The following is a 16366-nucleotide window of genomic DNA, read 5'->3' as shown; positions in this document are numbered from 1 at the left end:
CCTGTTTTTTTTTTTTTTTTTTTTTTTTTTTTATGAAATAAAAGGTGAATTTATGCAGCTGTCCAGCATCTTTTTGTTTCTATGCCACTGTTGAAAGCAGAGCCGACATCCATCTTAATTTTGAGACAACTGATCCGAGGAGAGGTAATTGTCTTAGAGCGGTGATCTTCTTCTTTTTCCCCTTCCCCTAGCTTCTCAATCAAAATCAACCGCTCAACTATAAACCCGTCTATACGCATCTAGGTTCTAGAATCTAGTAATCCTGGACTCTGAACTATCTTTTCTGCCCCATATCCAATCACTGTCCAAAGCTTGCTGCCTCAACCTCTGCAACATCTCCAAAATACACCCCTTCCTAACCAATGTCACCACAAAGCTCCTAATCCACTCCTTGGTCATCTCCCACCTGGACTACTGCAACTCCCTTCTGATTGGCTTACCTTTACATAGGCTATCCCCCTTCAGTCCATCATGAATGCTGCTGCCAGAATCATCCACCTTACCCAACTGCTCGGTGTCTGCTATCCCTTGACTAATCCCTCCACTGGCTTCCACTCACCCCTCAAATTCACCACTCAACAAATTCAAGTTTAAGATAAACAACTTACAAAGCCATCCACAACTCTGCCCCCAGCTACATCACAAACCTTGTCTTCAAATACCAACCAAATTGTTCTTTGAGCAGACCTCCTGCTCTCTAGTTCCCTTGTCATCTACTCCCATGCTCGCCCCCAGGACTTTTCCAGTGTCTCCCCCATCCTCTGGAACCACCTACCCCAATATGTCTGACTGTCTCCCACTGTGTCCCCTTTCAGACGGTCCCTGAAAACTCAACTCTTCGGAGAGGCCTATCTGGCCTCCGCCTAACAACTGTACTTAAAGTGCAACTTCAGCCATTTTTTAAACTTTCCATCTATTAAATCCTCTGCCCTTGTGGTTTCAACTTTTTTCTACCAGTAAATACCTTATATAGCCCACTTCCTGTTTCTTGTCTGGTCATTAGCCATTAGCCTAGGCTTATGACATGCACAGCTCTCTCTCTCTCACTCTGAGATTTTGCCAGGGAGGGAGGGGGGATGAGTCATTCTTACTCTCACAGCTGCTGCCTGTTTACTTCCTGAATTTGCACAGACACAAAGGGCCAATGAGAGCTGGAGGTGTGCCTCTTTGTGTCTGTGCAAATTCAGGAAGTAAACAGGCAGCAGCTTCAGCTGCCCACAGTTAAAATGGTTGCAGCCAGTCTCGACGGAGGGAGATTTCTGCAACATATTTGGCAAGTACAGAGTCCACAGTATATATAAAATAATATGCAAAGTGGTTGGAGGGAAGCTTCAGAATGGCAAAGACGTTTTTGATAAAGTGAGCAGACTGCAGTTCCGCTTTAATTTTCTCCATCGGCTCAGTTATCTCTTGACCCTCCCTCTTAGATTGTAAGCTCCAACGAGCAGGACTCACTGATTCCTCCTTTATTAAACTGTATTGTAATTGTACGGTCTGCCCTTATGTTGTAAGGGGCTGCATAATAATAATCCACACTCTGTGGTTTGCCGTTCTCATCTCAATTGTATGTCCATCTTAAACCCAAAGTGACAGTCACAATGTGTTCATATAAAAACAACTCCTCTGAACTCTCCTCAGATTTGCTTGGATAAAGGCCATGAACTCAGTAGCCCAATGGCAAGCACCTTCCATCTCCCTGAATGCAGGAAATGTTCCCACAGAATTTGTGAAGCTTTTTACCTGCTAAGGGGAGGAGGGATTGGAGGTGTAGACTGACTGACTGGTTTCAGAACAGGGACTGGGATTTTAAAACTACTGGTCAGCATAACAATGACATGGAGTTGTGTTACACCATCAGCATACTTTTGTTACGGTTGCAGACCAGCGAATCAGGCAGCGTTGATGAGATGCAGCACCAGCTCCTGGAATGGCATGAGATGAGCTCAGAGAGTGACATAACACCGGAGCAGGATCGAGAAGAGACGTCTGCCATGGCTCTTAGGATGGCACAGATAGAAGAGGAGCGAGAAGGTAAATTCTCCTATTTCCAACTCATGATAAAATGTCACTGTTCAGTTACATGTGTCTGGATGTGGGCCATATACTGTCCATTATCTTTCACTGAGCTCATTTCCTAAGTGCTGGGTATCACTTTCTCACAGCTGTAGAGAACAGACAGTAGCTTGCCTTCACTAGCGTCCCATCGATCAGTTCACAGAGCAGTGTTGGTTAATGGGCAGCAGTTTTTCCTTTATTTAATTTCTTAATCATCCTAGAATTCAGCAGTTGGCTTTTATCCCAAGTAGAAAGATATGCCCATGTAATGTGATCATGCATGTCAAGATCTTAAAAAATAAAATCTAAGCTTAGTCTGTAGTCATAACATGCATGGACTGTCTGAGCACCCTGTAATATCTATGGGTTACTTTAGTGTGTATGTCTGGGCAAAATAAAAAGCACCTGTTAAAACCCGGCAAAAATCCAGGGACCTCCAAACGTCCCATAGTAAGTTTTTATAACGCTACCTCTACTGTGTTGAAATTGCAACAGGTTTGTCAGCCCTGTCCCGTTCTCATTTGCTGGATTTCAGAACACCCTCTTTACCACCTTCTCTCCATGGTGTGTTCTGTAGTCCAGTGAGAGAGAACTGGCTGACATCACTGCCTGGGATTTTGGTGCAGAATAATTAGCATTGTCAACTCACTACAGGAAGATAGGAGATTTTTGGCAGGTATTTTTTTTTTCTTCCATTGAGGGACACAGTCTCAAAGGATAAGTTCATCTTGAGGGTTAGGGTGAAACATGTACCAGATCTTGCTCCCTGATCTCCTTCTCCTGGGATGTTCCTTTCATTGTCTAATGTTTGGGCTTTGAGAGTCTCTGGGCTTCTTTCAGCTTTTTGTCACCCTAGTTAGACCCTGAGAGGATGCATCAGCTTCCCATTGCAACAGATCTAGAAAGCTTAGGTAGACCATCATCCAAGCTTATAGTCTCAAGGATTGAGTTCCCTCCTTTCCTGTCAAGATGCACACTACTAGATCTGTGAGTGCTTCTTGGGCTTTTCTAGATTAGGAAAATTTTCAAGTTTGCCATGTGGTCTTATGTTCATGTGTTCTCTAAGTTCTACCAGGTTGATGTCTCAGGCTAGGTTCACACTAGTGCGAATTGGATGTGGGTTTACCGCATCTAATTCGCTGTAGCAGGAGATTGTGACTGGCTCTCACATTTTTGCAGCAGCTCCTGTGCATCTTTAGTACGTTTTCAGGTCCGAATTCAGCCAAAAATTCAGGCTGAAATCGGACCTGAAACGGTGAATGAAGATGCACTGGACCCCTGCTGTGAGCCGCTGTGTGCTCATATGTGAACCCAGCCTCAACCTCATCTGATATCAGCTTTCAGCATTAGGTCCTTCAGACCGCTGTCTAAGCTGCAGTTCCGTTGCTTTTTTTCTTGGGCCTGTTAGGGCTTGTTTGCTGTGTTCCCCATACCAATCCTTTTGGACTGCTTTTGATTTATGCTTTCCTGTGCCTTCAAGTGGACAAGAAAAAAAAAATTATATTCGTCATAAAAATTTTTTTTAAAGTGTCCAATGAGGCACACAGGTCTCACCATTCTGTGACCCTGTTCCTGGTGCTCCCCATAGCTGGTCCTAATGTGGATGTATATACCGTATATACTCGAGTATAGGCCGACCCGAATATAAGCCGAGGCCCCCAATTTACCCCCAAAAAAACTGGCAAACTTATTGACTCGTGTATAAGCCGAGGGTGAGACATGCCTGTCCATCCCTGTGTGTGTGTCCGTCCATCCCTGTGTGTCCGTCCATCCCTGTGTGTCCGTCCATCCCTGTGTGTCCGTCCATCCATCCCTGTGTGTGTGTCCATCCATCCCTGTGTGTGTGTGTGTCCATCCATCCATCCATCCCTGTGTGTGTGTGTCTCCATCCATCCATCCATCCCTGTGTGTGTGTGTCTCCATCCATCCATCCATCCATCCATCCCTGTGTGTGTGTGTCTCCATCCATCCATCCATCCCTGTGTGTGTGTGTATCCATCCATCCCTGTGTGTGTGTGTGTCTCCATCCATCCGTGTGTGTGTGTGTGTGTGTGTGTGTGTGTGTGTGTGTGTGTGTGTGTCCAGCCTACCTGTGTCCCGAGCCTTTGTCCCGAGCCTCCGTCCCGTGTCGTGCCTTGCCTTGCCTTCGTCCCGTCCCGTCCCGTCCCGTGCCGTGCCGTGCCTTGCCTTGCCTCCGTCCCGTGCCCTCTTCGTCGGCGGCCATTGTAAAATTCAAAAGCCGCGCCTCCTCCTTCGCCTGTGATAGGCGGAACACTGAATTTCCCAGCAGCCTGTGTTCCGCCTATCACGGACGTCGTATCATCCTCGTCCGTAGTACGAGGATGAGAAGATGCCCGTGATAGGCGGAACACAGGCTGCTGGGAAATTCAGTGTTCCGCCTATCACAGGCGAAGGCGGAGCCGGAGGCGCGGCTTTTGAATCAGAATGGCCGCTGTCTGTCTGCTCGACACGCTGATCGAGCGGGCAGACAGCGATGACTCGAGTATAAGCCGAGGGGGGCACTTTCAGCCTCAAAAAAGAGGCTGAAAATCTCGGCTTATACTCGAGTATATACGGTATGTGAAATCCTCAGTCAGTGCCGCTCCATTTTTTTTCATATCTTCCTTTTATTTTATTTTTTTTATTTATTTTACACACAAGATTTTCACTCACACATGCACTGTTTATTTTTCACACATTTCATTCGTGCACATTCCTTTGCACTCAAAAAATTCATTGCAATTCAAAATATTTCTTCTTTTATTTTAATTTTTTTCCCTTTTGTAGTCTTTATCTTCTCTGCTTTTTTTTCATCCACTCTAAAGGTAGCTTCACTTTATTTCTCACACCTTATTAACATATTTCTCATTGTAATCACATGCACATGTGTCACACTTACATTCTTCAAGGCGATGATGCGTAAATTATATTATCCTGCTCTCACGCTCTACCCCTATGATTAAACCCGGATGGATGGGGCGAAACATGTCAGGGGGGGCGTGGTCCGAGGAGCGACACTGACTCAGGCTTTCCATCAGTGGCTGCTGGTGCTGTATATTATTTATATTATTATTTATATTATATTTATATTATTTTGGGGGGGGACAAACACCAGCCCCACATTTACCCCATCTAGCAGGTTCGGTACCTTTCTGAGTCTCCGCCTCAGTGACTTAACCCTGCGTCACCACGCCCTGAGCCCTGCACCCCAAGCCTACGCTTTTTTTGAGCCAGTTAGAGCCTCAGGCTCTAATCGTGTGCTTCAAAAAAAAAAAAAACTCCATTGAAATACATGCATGTAGATTAGGGGCCAGACGCATGGATTAAGGGGGCTATGCCCCTAATGGACGGGCCGCCACCGATTTCCATAATAGGGACCGGCTACACACAATGGACTCCCAAGAAAAGGATTTCACAGTAAGCACAAAAATCCTACTTCTGTACTTTTAAAAAAGACAAAGCATAGGAAAGTGTGTGGGTGTTGCAGAGTTGTACTGCATATTTTTTTTTTTTGCCCAGACATTCACTATGAAAAAAAATATTGAACCCATAGAAAAGGTGCTGCATTATTGCGGTATGATTTTTATGCTGGCCAAAATTGTAACTTTGTAAAAGAGTGTAATAGTGGAATAGTCTCTTTAAAGTGGTTGTAAATCTCAGACATGAAATATGAACAAAGCATACCCCTCTATAGTGTGTACTTGTCTCAATCTAGAGCACTAAGTGTCATTTCTGTCTGCTGCCTCATTCCTTTATCAGCATCAGTTACAAATTTTGATGACACCAAGATAAAAATGGTGAGGGGGAGGGATTTCCAGCTGATTGAGAGCCTCAGCTCTGTTCCTGTGTGCAGTGTGGAGGGGGGTGTGCCCCTTCCATCCAATCAACTCTCAGAGCTCCTCACTGAGCTCTGCAGTGTGTAATTTCAGCTTTCCTCCCCTCCTTTTTTTTTTTTTTCTGATTTCACAGACAAGCAAATTCAGCACTTTGGATGTAGAGAAGACTGCAGATAAACAGTTACAACTTATGTTGGAAGATATATTTAGTCTCTGTCCCTTCACTGGGGATATATAAGGGTTTACAACCACTTTAAATTTCCTTCTTTCTCACTGGTCCTCCAGCTGACCTTCAGGAAACTGTTGACTCCTGTAATGATTTGGAGGTCAGCAACTTGAACCAGTAAGTGCTGCTTGGGACCCAGAAACCTGTTACTTCCTGTTAAGCGTCCATATTCCAGCAGACTTCAGAAGGCCATTCCTCTTGAACAAAGTTTAAAGGGTGCAGACGGCAGGAAAGGTATTTGATTTGGTCAGTGTAAAAATCATGAAGATGTGGGATCAACACAATGGCAGGAGAGGTTAGGAGCAGATTCCTCCTATCTTCAGTGCAGATATCCTTTTATATAGGAGAAGGTAGTTTTATTTCAGTTCAGCAGATAACTGTACAGCCAGCTTGTCAGCAGCCTGAATCCAAATGGATGATTTTCAAGGTTGTTTATGTATAGCACATATTTTATGATCATACTCCCCTAATTTCTGTCTAAAATTGTATTTCTATCATCTTAATGCAAAAATCAACATAACTGTGGTGCTGGGGCTTTAACATGTAGTGCTGGTTTTCTAATGCATCCTATTCTAGGTCTGCCTTCACTAAATCACTGTAGAATACCAAGGTCTGCTTCATAAGAGGCCCTGTCACCTTTAAGATATTATTAATTAATCAGTCTGATGCTCGTTATTTAAATATAATATATATATATATATATATATATATATATATATATATATATATATATATATATATATATATATATATATATATATATATATATATATATATATATATATATATATATATATATATATTATACAAAACAAATGTGTTTGGGAGCTTCAATAGAAACCTCTGGCCCAATTATTGGCTTAAAATCGAACCCACAGAGCCTCTTGGGACAAGCCTTCTACGTGCCTCCTTTATCCCCCTTAGCAAAGCCATTTTATAAAATCATCAGCTGCCTGGTGTTTCTTTTATGCAGAGTGAACGCGGAGGTTAAGCAGTAGCTGCGCTACACACAAAATGTTTAGTAGCTTAAGCTTGCTGCTATATCACTAGGAATAGCAATTACTAAACGGACGTGCCGCTTACTCCTTACTTAGGTAGCTTTTTGTTCCGAGTAGCATTTAATGGCTGTTTTTGTCTCATTTTGCTACTTTATGCAAATAATATCTGAGACCCAGTCTGTATAGGTAGTATAGGCAACTTACTGATTTGACAAGAGCCACATGCAGGGTCAGCTCACTAAGAAGTCTTGGCATTACAAGGTTTTAGGTAGAAAAGACAAGAAGTGTGCCAAACTTAGTGTAGTATATAAGAGAAATAATATTTAATCTGATAAAATCACACAGTCAATTGGCTACTCACAAAATGACATTGTAGTCAGACATAAAATATAACGGAGGGGAGGGTAATCACAGCCACTTCTACTCGGAGGAGCGAAGATGATAAATAGCTGGAACGGCCATTAAAGATGTTCAGAAGCAGAGGCTTCAGTGTAGCAGTCTTAGTTTTGTAGAAAACGCCGCCTCGTGGATGTCCAGATGATGGCAATAGGCAGTATCAGTGCCGTCTAGCGTCCGGAGAGTCCGAGAACCGGAAGTGCGTTTCAGCATGGAGCGCAAGCTCCTTTTACCGGAAGTGACGTGTTGACCAATCAGAAGACGCGTTTCACAATATCCATTGTTTCCTCAGTTCTAACGGCCGGAGCAGCAGGGGAAGCATTTATATAGAGAGCAGGATTGTTTCACACAGCAGATTGATAAATAGACATAATTGCATAGATAAATGAGCTGAATTGATAACCGGAATACAGAACAGGAATTAGATAGGACAAAATAATAATAGAAAAGATGAATAAATGGGAATTTTTTTTGAATTAAAATGAACAATAAAAAATATATATAAAGCTCATTTATCTATGCAATTATGTCTATTTATCAATCTGCTGTGTGAAACAATCCTGCTTTATTTTCTGGGTTTTTCTTGTTATTTTTTATCCAATTCTAGCTCTGCTGGGGTGGCTATCAAAGCAGAAGCATAGTGGGGCTGGGAATGTACAAACGTGGCCGAAAGTTTTGAGAATAATGCCCTGTACACACGGTCGGAACTTCCGACGGAAAATGTGCGATTGGAACGCATTGTCGGAAAATGCGATCATGTGTGGGCTCCATCTGACTTTTTCCGTCTGAATTTCCAACACACAAAGTTTGAGAGCAGGATTTAAAATTTTCCGACAACAAAATCCGATCGTTTAAATTCCGATCATGTGTAGACAATTCCGACGGACAAAGCGACACGCATGCTCAGAATAAATTAAGAGACGAAAGCTATTGGCTACTGGCACGTTTATAGTCCCGACATACGTGTTGTAGGTCACCTCGTTCAGAATGATCAGATTTTCCGACAACTTTGTGCGACGTGTGTATGCAAAACAAGTTTGCCACAAAATCCGTCGGAAAAAATCAGACGGATTTTCGACGTCGGAATGTCCAACCGTTTGTATGGGGCATAACACAAATTTTAATTTTCACAAAGTCTGCTACTTCAATGTTTTTGGATCTTTTAGTCAGATGTTACTATGGTATACTGAAGTATAATTACAAGCATTTCATAAGTGTCAAAGGCTTTTATTGACAATTAAGTTTATGCAAAGTCAATATTTGCAGTGGTGACCTTTCTTTTTCAAGACCTTTGCAATTCTCCCTGGCATGCTGTCAATCAACTTCTTGGCCACTTCCTGACTGATTTCCGTCCCCCTTTCTTACTTAATCAATGCTTGGAGTTTGTCAGAATTTGTGGGGTTTTTTTTGCCTCTTGAGATTTGACCACAAGTTCTCGATGGGATTAAGGTCTAGGGAGTTGCCTGGCCATGGACCCAAAATGTCGATGTTTTGTTCTCCAAGCCACTTTTTATGGCAAGGTGCTCCATCATGCTGGAAAAGGCATTGTTCCTCACCAAACTGTTCTTGGATGGTTGGGGGAAGTTGCTCTCGGAGGATGTTTTTGTACCATTCTTTATTCATGGCTGTGTTCTTAGGTAAAATTGTGAGTGAGCCCACTCCCTTGGCTGAGAAGCAACCCCACATATGAATGTCTCAGGATGCTTTACTGTTGGCATGACACAGGACTGGTGGTAGCCCTCACCTTTTCTTCTCCAGACAAGATTTTTTTTCTGGATGCCCCAAACAATCGGAAAGAGGATTCATCAGAGAAAATGACTTTACCCCAGTCCTCAGGACTCCAGTTCCTGTACCTTTTGCAGAATATCAGTCTGTCCCGGATGATTTTCCTGGAGAAAAGTGGGTGCTTTGCTGCCCTTCTTGACACTAGGCAATCCTCCAAAAATCTTCGACTCACTGTGTGTACAGATGTAGTCGCACCTGCCCGCTGCCATTCCTGAGCAAGCTCTGCACTGGTGGTGCCCCGATCCTGCAGCTGAATCAACTGTAGGAGACGGTCCTGGTACTTGCTGGACTTTCTTGAATGCCCTGAAGCCGTGCTTCGCAAATGCAGAGGAAATGTTTTTTTATGGGATTAAGTTCATTTTCATGGCAAAGGAAGATTGCAATTAATTCCAATTTATCTAATCACTCTTCATAACATTCTGGAGTATATGAAGATTGCCATCATAAAAAAACTGAGGCAGCAGACTACGTGAAAATTAATATTTGTGTAATTCTCAAAACATTTGCTCACCGCTGTATAGCTCGGGGGTAAGGGGCTAATCTTAACTAATGTCATACAGGAATGGGGGAGGCGATATCAATTATATGTGATTGATCAATACAGGTTGTTACTGCGTGCTATGTGTGTAGCTTACACCATAAGGAGCCATTGGTTCCATCAGCCTGTGATAGGACTACCAGCAAGTGGTTCAGTCTCAGTAACTAGAGATTTACACCAGTTATCACCACTGGCAGGTTGAGTGAATAACATTTATTACAATGGCAGCTGAAATTTAGTGGGATGTATTAGGCAGCAAGTAAACATGTTGTCCTTAAAGTCGATGTTTTAAAAGCAGAAAAAAATGGGCATCATAGTTTGTTGTGTATGGGGCTGTGGGTACAATAGAACACAACCTGACAGGGCACTTAAAGCCGATCTCCAGCCAAAAACAATAGGATAAAAACAAACAGCCCATTAAAAAGCATAACAATAAAATGAAATCAACTTTGGCTGTAATGTTCACCTTTTGATCCTGCAGTATTTTTTCTGCCACTGGATGTCCTCGGTCACATAACCAGCAACATTTAACCCGGGTACCTCCGATTCCAGGTTGTCCTGGAACCACCCCCAGCTTGTGACTGGACAGTAAAAGGAGAAGCAGCACAGTTATGCGCTTGTCTCTCTAGCATTCTGTTTTCCCCTTCGATGAGCATGCTGCTTGTGAGCATGTTACCTAATTGGCTCTTTGTGCTGCTTCTTCCTCGCACTGTATAATGGTTTATTAATGATTACAGAACCACATTTACTTGTGTCCTTTAAATCTGCCATTCCTTACTCTATTAAAAATGAAAATAATCGTTGGCTTTAGACATGCCTTTTAGTGTTTTAGAAGATGGCTTTCTGAGGTGGATTGAGGGAATTTAGTAGGAAGATCGTTGTATTGCAGTGGCACATAGGATGCATGTCCTAGAGTTGGCACTGTAGATAAAAATCCATAGCTGAAAGTTGGGACAGCTTTCTATGGAAAGAGGCTTCAGATTTATAAACTTGTATCACATTGAGTATGATATTTTAAAATGGACAGGTTATCTCTTGAGAATTCCACCTTTATCACACTTAGTAGAATCCACAGTAGTATATCAATAACTAATATATAGATCTTGTTGGTATAGCTGTTCGAACCAAGCATGTTTCCCATTGCTTTACTTTTTTAAATTATTTTTTTTTCCACCATTAAATGAGCCCAAACGCTCAGCATTGCTCCACTCCATCCTTCTACCCCTCACTGTGATTTGGTCAGCCACCGAGAACATAGTTTCCCATCAGTTTTGTGCATGCAGGTTCCTTCTCATCAGGCTGGCTGGTTCTGTACTGCTGATGTGTTCCCCCTAGAGCTTTATCTGGAGTGGGAAACAGCCAGCAGTGCAGAGCTGGCCACAGCACACAAGTCGTCTGCTTTTTTTTTTTTTTTACCTTTCTGTTTAACATCCTAACCAGTTCTTTGTCCTCGGTTTATGATTTTGTCTAACTTCTAGTTTTTCCAACTCATCCCTGTCTTGTCTGCTTGGTATGAATCGATTGTGCTTGCTGGGGAGTATAAATTCATGCAGTGTGATTCTCTAACAAAAGAGTCTGCCAATGAAATTACATTTTGAATCTGGTCTATTGCCCTGAAACCTTGATGTATGACTTTATTTTATAATTTGTGGCATCTGATCCGCCACTTGTGAACCTAAGGAGGTCGTGCAGAACAATTCTGTTGGAGAACCACTTTTAAGTCTGCATCCGTTTTTAAAAGCAGAAGCGAGATCTGTGCAGCCGCTGAGTTCAGCTATGATGTAAAGGAAGACATTTTTGATTCATCTCAGTCCCAGCTGTCTGCAGGTACATGCGGCGGCAGTTTTGTTCCCTGATTTGTTATCAATACAATTATCCTGCCAATACAAAATAAATTGATGTTCAGCATATTGTATCAGTAGAGTTATAGATGTCTCACCGAATCCTACTGGACACCTACGTGTAAACTCTATATATTAAAGGCTAGTACAAATTTTATACCATGTTATATTTTACACCCATATTTGGGGTGCAACCTGGTGCCAAGTAACCTTGTCCCCTCTTACAGAGCCTGGGGGTTCTTCTCCTCTCACATTTGAATTTTGCCAAGCTGTGCAGTGGTCTGCTTGCACAGCTGCGTTCTTCATTCACAGAGATCTGTGAATGAATAAACTACAAATCCCATCTGCCACCTCACTACAGAGACTTGTAGTTATCCATGAAACACAAATGTGGTGATCACACTCCTAGTCCACTGACACTTCCTCCAGCTCCATAACCAAAAGTATGGACATAGAGCCGGAGGAAAAGTCTGCAGGAGTCTGTCCATCGCTTGATTCTCAGACTTGGAGCCACTGGGGTACAGATGAAGCATCGGACCAATGCTGCATCCACCTAGGCAAGTCTAATTCTTAAAAAAAAAAATTTTTAAATCACTTTTTGAGTTGTAAGTGTATCTATGGGCAAAAGCAAACATTGCATTTATAATGCAGACTGTCAAAAGCATTGACACAGCAGTTTTTATGTTTTGGGGTCCTATTTGTAACATTGTTATTGCCTGTTAATTTTGCCCGTAGATCTCAAAAATAAAGACAGACTGGTTGTACTAAAGTCGATTGATCTATCAACTTCAATACAACCAGCCTGCCCATAGACAGATTGAAATTCGGCTGGTTCCTATTGAACTGGTTGAATTGTAATTCATCTATGGCTGGCTTAAAGTGGTTGTAAGCTCTCTCATATACCCAGTGAAGTGAATAGCTTCAGGTGATACACAGAGAGATGAAACAAATGCTCCTGCATAGGTTTTACTTGTTTATCTACAGTCTTCTAATTCTCTACAACCCTTTCCAAATTTGTGATAAAACCCTTCTGCATCTGTGATTAGCAGAGGGCTGGGGGGAGCTGCAGTTGGTGTGTAAGAGTTGATTGTAGGAAAGGGACACCCCATCCCCACACACAGCACAGGAACAAAGGAACATACAGAGCTGTGTTCTGAATAGACAAGCTGTGCGCTGAGCTCTCCTCCCTGTCACAAATTTATCTCATGTGTTGGAGAAACGAGGCACCAGAGAGAAATGGCACTTTGAGCTTTGGAGATAGACAAGTAAACAACACGGATATGTGTGCTTTGTTCAGGTTTACAACCACACTAAAGGATAAGTTAAAAAAATAAATGCAAATCTTTTTGCGAGTAAAAAAATGTGCATTTATTACTTTTTTACACTGGAGGCTGTAAAGCATTGCACCAACAATCAGCAGATTGGGGGTGCAATTTCAGGATCCTTCAGACGTTCAGTACACTGTCTGCCCATGCCGCCAATATAGGCAGGTAGTTACTGAATTGCAGGAAGATCGACAAACTACAAGAACAGTTGCCAGCGTCCTCCCAGTGTATTAAGTACGGCAAGCCGTTGGCCTTGGTGGCCGATGGTACTTGTCGTTTATTCACAGGACTCTGTGAATGGTACGGCTGTGTGGACAGAGCCCCACAAAGCTGCACTGTTTTTAAATTGTGACAATAGGTGCAGGGAGAGCATCTTGCGGCCATTTTCACATAGGGGGGAGAAGAGGCAGGAGCTGGAATATTGTTACATGTTCCATCATAAATACAGGTTGAACATGTAACCTGTTCCAAAGGTGAACTTAGTCTTTAACTCCATGTCAGCCACTTTAAATTGTTTGGACCAAGCTGGCCCAAATTGACCATTTCCTTTGCTAGGTGATGGCCCTGCTCTCAGCACGCTATAAAATATATGTAGCTTAAGCTACATACAGTATACAGCGCTGTGTTCCACCAACATTGTGGGGGAGTTCCTGCCTGCTGCCAGGATATAATCGGGTTGGGTTGAGCACTTCTGAGCCATTCATAGCAAGCCTTGTATTTTTTAGCAATCATTAAAGGCTTTTTCTGATTGACTGACATAAAATAGCATGATGTCATCCATATTTTTGAGCTGTCCCCAGAACAGGAATGGTGGGGAAATCTTCCAATGGGGACACTAGTGCTGGTGACAACCAGGGATTCCCTCACTTTGGAGGGATTTTCTCTCACTTCCTGTTTTGGCTATGGGGCAGGAAATTAAGGAAAATCTCCCAATAGGACACAGATGGCAGAAGAAAAACTGACAGGGGTTATAACCCTCGCTTACTTTTTTTTTTTTTTCTAAAGAATTGGCAAAAACAAGTTTCTGCGTCACAATAGTAATATGATCGGGGGAGGGGGGGGGGTTTATTTGCGAGTTAGATTTAGATAGACACTGCTCTAATGGGGCTTGAACTAAGCAAAACACATCTCGCTTCTGTTTCTGTAATTTGTTTCCCCCGAGCTTTGCATGATAAATATTACTCACCAGATTAATATTTTGTCAGATCACAAAACAGATGGGAATGTACTTTCTACCATTGTAGAATTATTTTTTTCTCCAACAAAATTCACTTTTTACTGCTAATGTGTGACTTTAAAATGATCTATAGTTATTTGCATCACAAATGAGTCAAATTGTTATCGAGTAATTACATTTTTTGACGCCTTGTATCCCAGTCATGTAACTTCCTCTGAATTAACAGACATTGTTTGCTGCACTAAAAATGAGATTTATTTTTTATGTGCATACGATGCTGAATAATCATCTGTATTGATCTGATCCTGTGTACTTCCCTCTAATTGACTGAATTATTTACTGTGCACGTGGTAACCATTTTTGCAAGGAAAGTTCCAAGTTGCTGTTTGGCAAAATGTGGCACGGTTTTGTCAAAGAGCTCTTTGGTGACTTGTGTAGTGTGCTGTGTGGCTAGGGGGAAACTCACAAGATGAATGAGCTGGGGTTGGTAGTGTGGGCTGGTTGAGCTTTGATGTAAAAAAAGAAAAAAAAAATACTGCTTTTCCTGTGGCACAAAACTGATTGAGGATGACTGGTTCTTTCCTGGCTGCTCCGATCCAGCCATGGACTCAGGGCAGGTGGAACTGGAGGAGGAGCTGAGCGCAGCGGGGAAAATGAGACCACCGCGGAGGAAAGGAAGCAGAGGAGTCTCCAAACTGCAGGTCAGTTCTTACATTTTCTGTCTTTCTTAAAACATGCTTAAAGTGTGACTAAACCCAGGACCCTGCATTAATTATATCTGGTCTCCCACAGAACATGGAAATGCAAATATTTTAGTAAATATAAACTGCTAAATACCTTTTCTCAGAAGCATTTAGAGCAGTCTTGTGACCTCTGTTAGTGTCTGGTTAAAGCTTCTAGGAGAAGTTTTCATTCTCCCCTGATTGTCCTATGAGGCTGCAGAAACGCTGACCCTCTGTCTGGACAGTGCTGATTGGCCCTTTGCTGATCACATGCACTCTACAAAGGGGGGGAAAAAAAGCTCTCTAGCAATACACACAAAATTGAGCATGTTCAGCTTGCCCCCAAGGCTCTGTTTTATCAGGAGATGGATTCGGGACTGTGGAAGAAGGGGATGATCAGAGAAGACAGGATCAAATTGCCTTTTTTACACAAAACAGAGGATTAACTCCTCAGGTTCCACAGTCACTATAGCCAGCATGCTTTACTGCATATACAGACTGATTTTACTGTTAGGGGTTTAGTAACATTTTAAAGGCTAACTGCACTTATAACCCTTGCTCACAATGTTAAAATGAACCTGATCTGTCCTTAAAAAGAAATGCCTGGACTAACGCAGACCAAAGTACATGCCTCTCTCTACTGATTTACAAAAAATATGTGCATCTGCACTTATTTTCCCTTAGTCCCCCTGCAAAGTCTCAAAATTAAAGCGGAACTACACTGAGCACCACAAACCAAAAACGCTATTTAATAAATTTTTATTATTTAAAGCAAACTTACCTTATCCATCCATGTCGCCATTCTTTATTCTGCTGAGAAATCACTTTGAAAAACGCATAATTTCTAGCCGTGGCCATTTTGACGAATGGCAGATGATTCATGTAGCATTTACTTCCTGGAGTCTAAATGCCCTTAGCTCAGGAATGCAGGTGATCTGTCTGAATCAGCGACCCATCAAATTGTGTAAAGGAAGTGATATTCCATCAGCTGCGCATGCGTTCCACCGCTGCCTTAGCAGCTAACATTCTCTCACAGTGAGCTGCAGTGTCTGGGAGGGGGGGAGTATGTGAAGTCAAATAAAGGGAGTTTTGGCTCACTCAGAGGAAGTACAGCAAGTTTTTTTTTTTTTTATATCGAGTTTGAGGCTTGTGTATCACATAATAGCTGGACTGTTGCATAAGAGTCTTTAGAACAGGGGTCTCAAACTCAAATTCCATCACTGTGGCTCTGAGGAAGAGGGCTCTCGCTCGAAACGCGTTGGCCACCCTGCAATACCATCTGGACCTCCGACATCGTTGGTTTCAACTATAGACCCAAGATATACAGTTCCCTATAATATACATGTGTACCACGTTTCTATGCAAGTATAACCATTGCTGTTTTATTTTTATTAAAATACTTTTGGTAATGCACAAGGTCGGTGCGCCCTCCCTTCTTTTCTATATGTCTCAAACTGTTGCAAAACT

The 16366-nt window shown here is 42.4% G+C and overlaps 1 protein-coding gene across 4 annotated transcripts in view; it reads left to right on the top strand.

The window, feature by feature from the left end:
• LOC143940827 (uncharacterized) overlaps positions 1–16366 on the top strand; it is a 150522-nt gene that overhangs the window by 55888 nt on the left and 78268 nt on the right. For all 4 annotated transcript variants that reach the window (XM_077462624.1, XM_077462615.1, XM_077462607.1 and 1 more), the window contains exons 14-15: positions 1881–2031; positions 14778–14878. In XM_077462624.1, the coding sequence (XP_077318750.1) occupies positions 1881–2031; positions 14778–14878 (252 nt within the window). The remainder of the gene's footprint in view (positions 1–1880; positions 2032–14777; positions 14879–16366) is intronic.

The sequence above is a fragment of the Lithobates pipiens genome, unplaced genomic scaffold (assembly GCF_037356315.1).
Source record: "Lithobates pipiens isolate NorthernLeopardFrog02 unplaced genomic scaffold, aLitPip1_a1.2 Scaffold_10, whole genome shotgun sequence".
In the NCBI taxonomy this organism is placed as follows: Eukaryota; Metazoa; Chordata; class Amphibia; order Anura; family Ranidae; genus Lithobates; species Lithobates pipiens.
The sequence above is the reverse complement of the archived record's forward strand: the minus strand, read 5'-3'. Positions and strand labels throughout refer to the sequence as shown.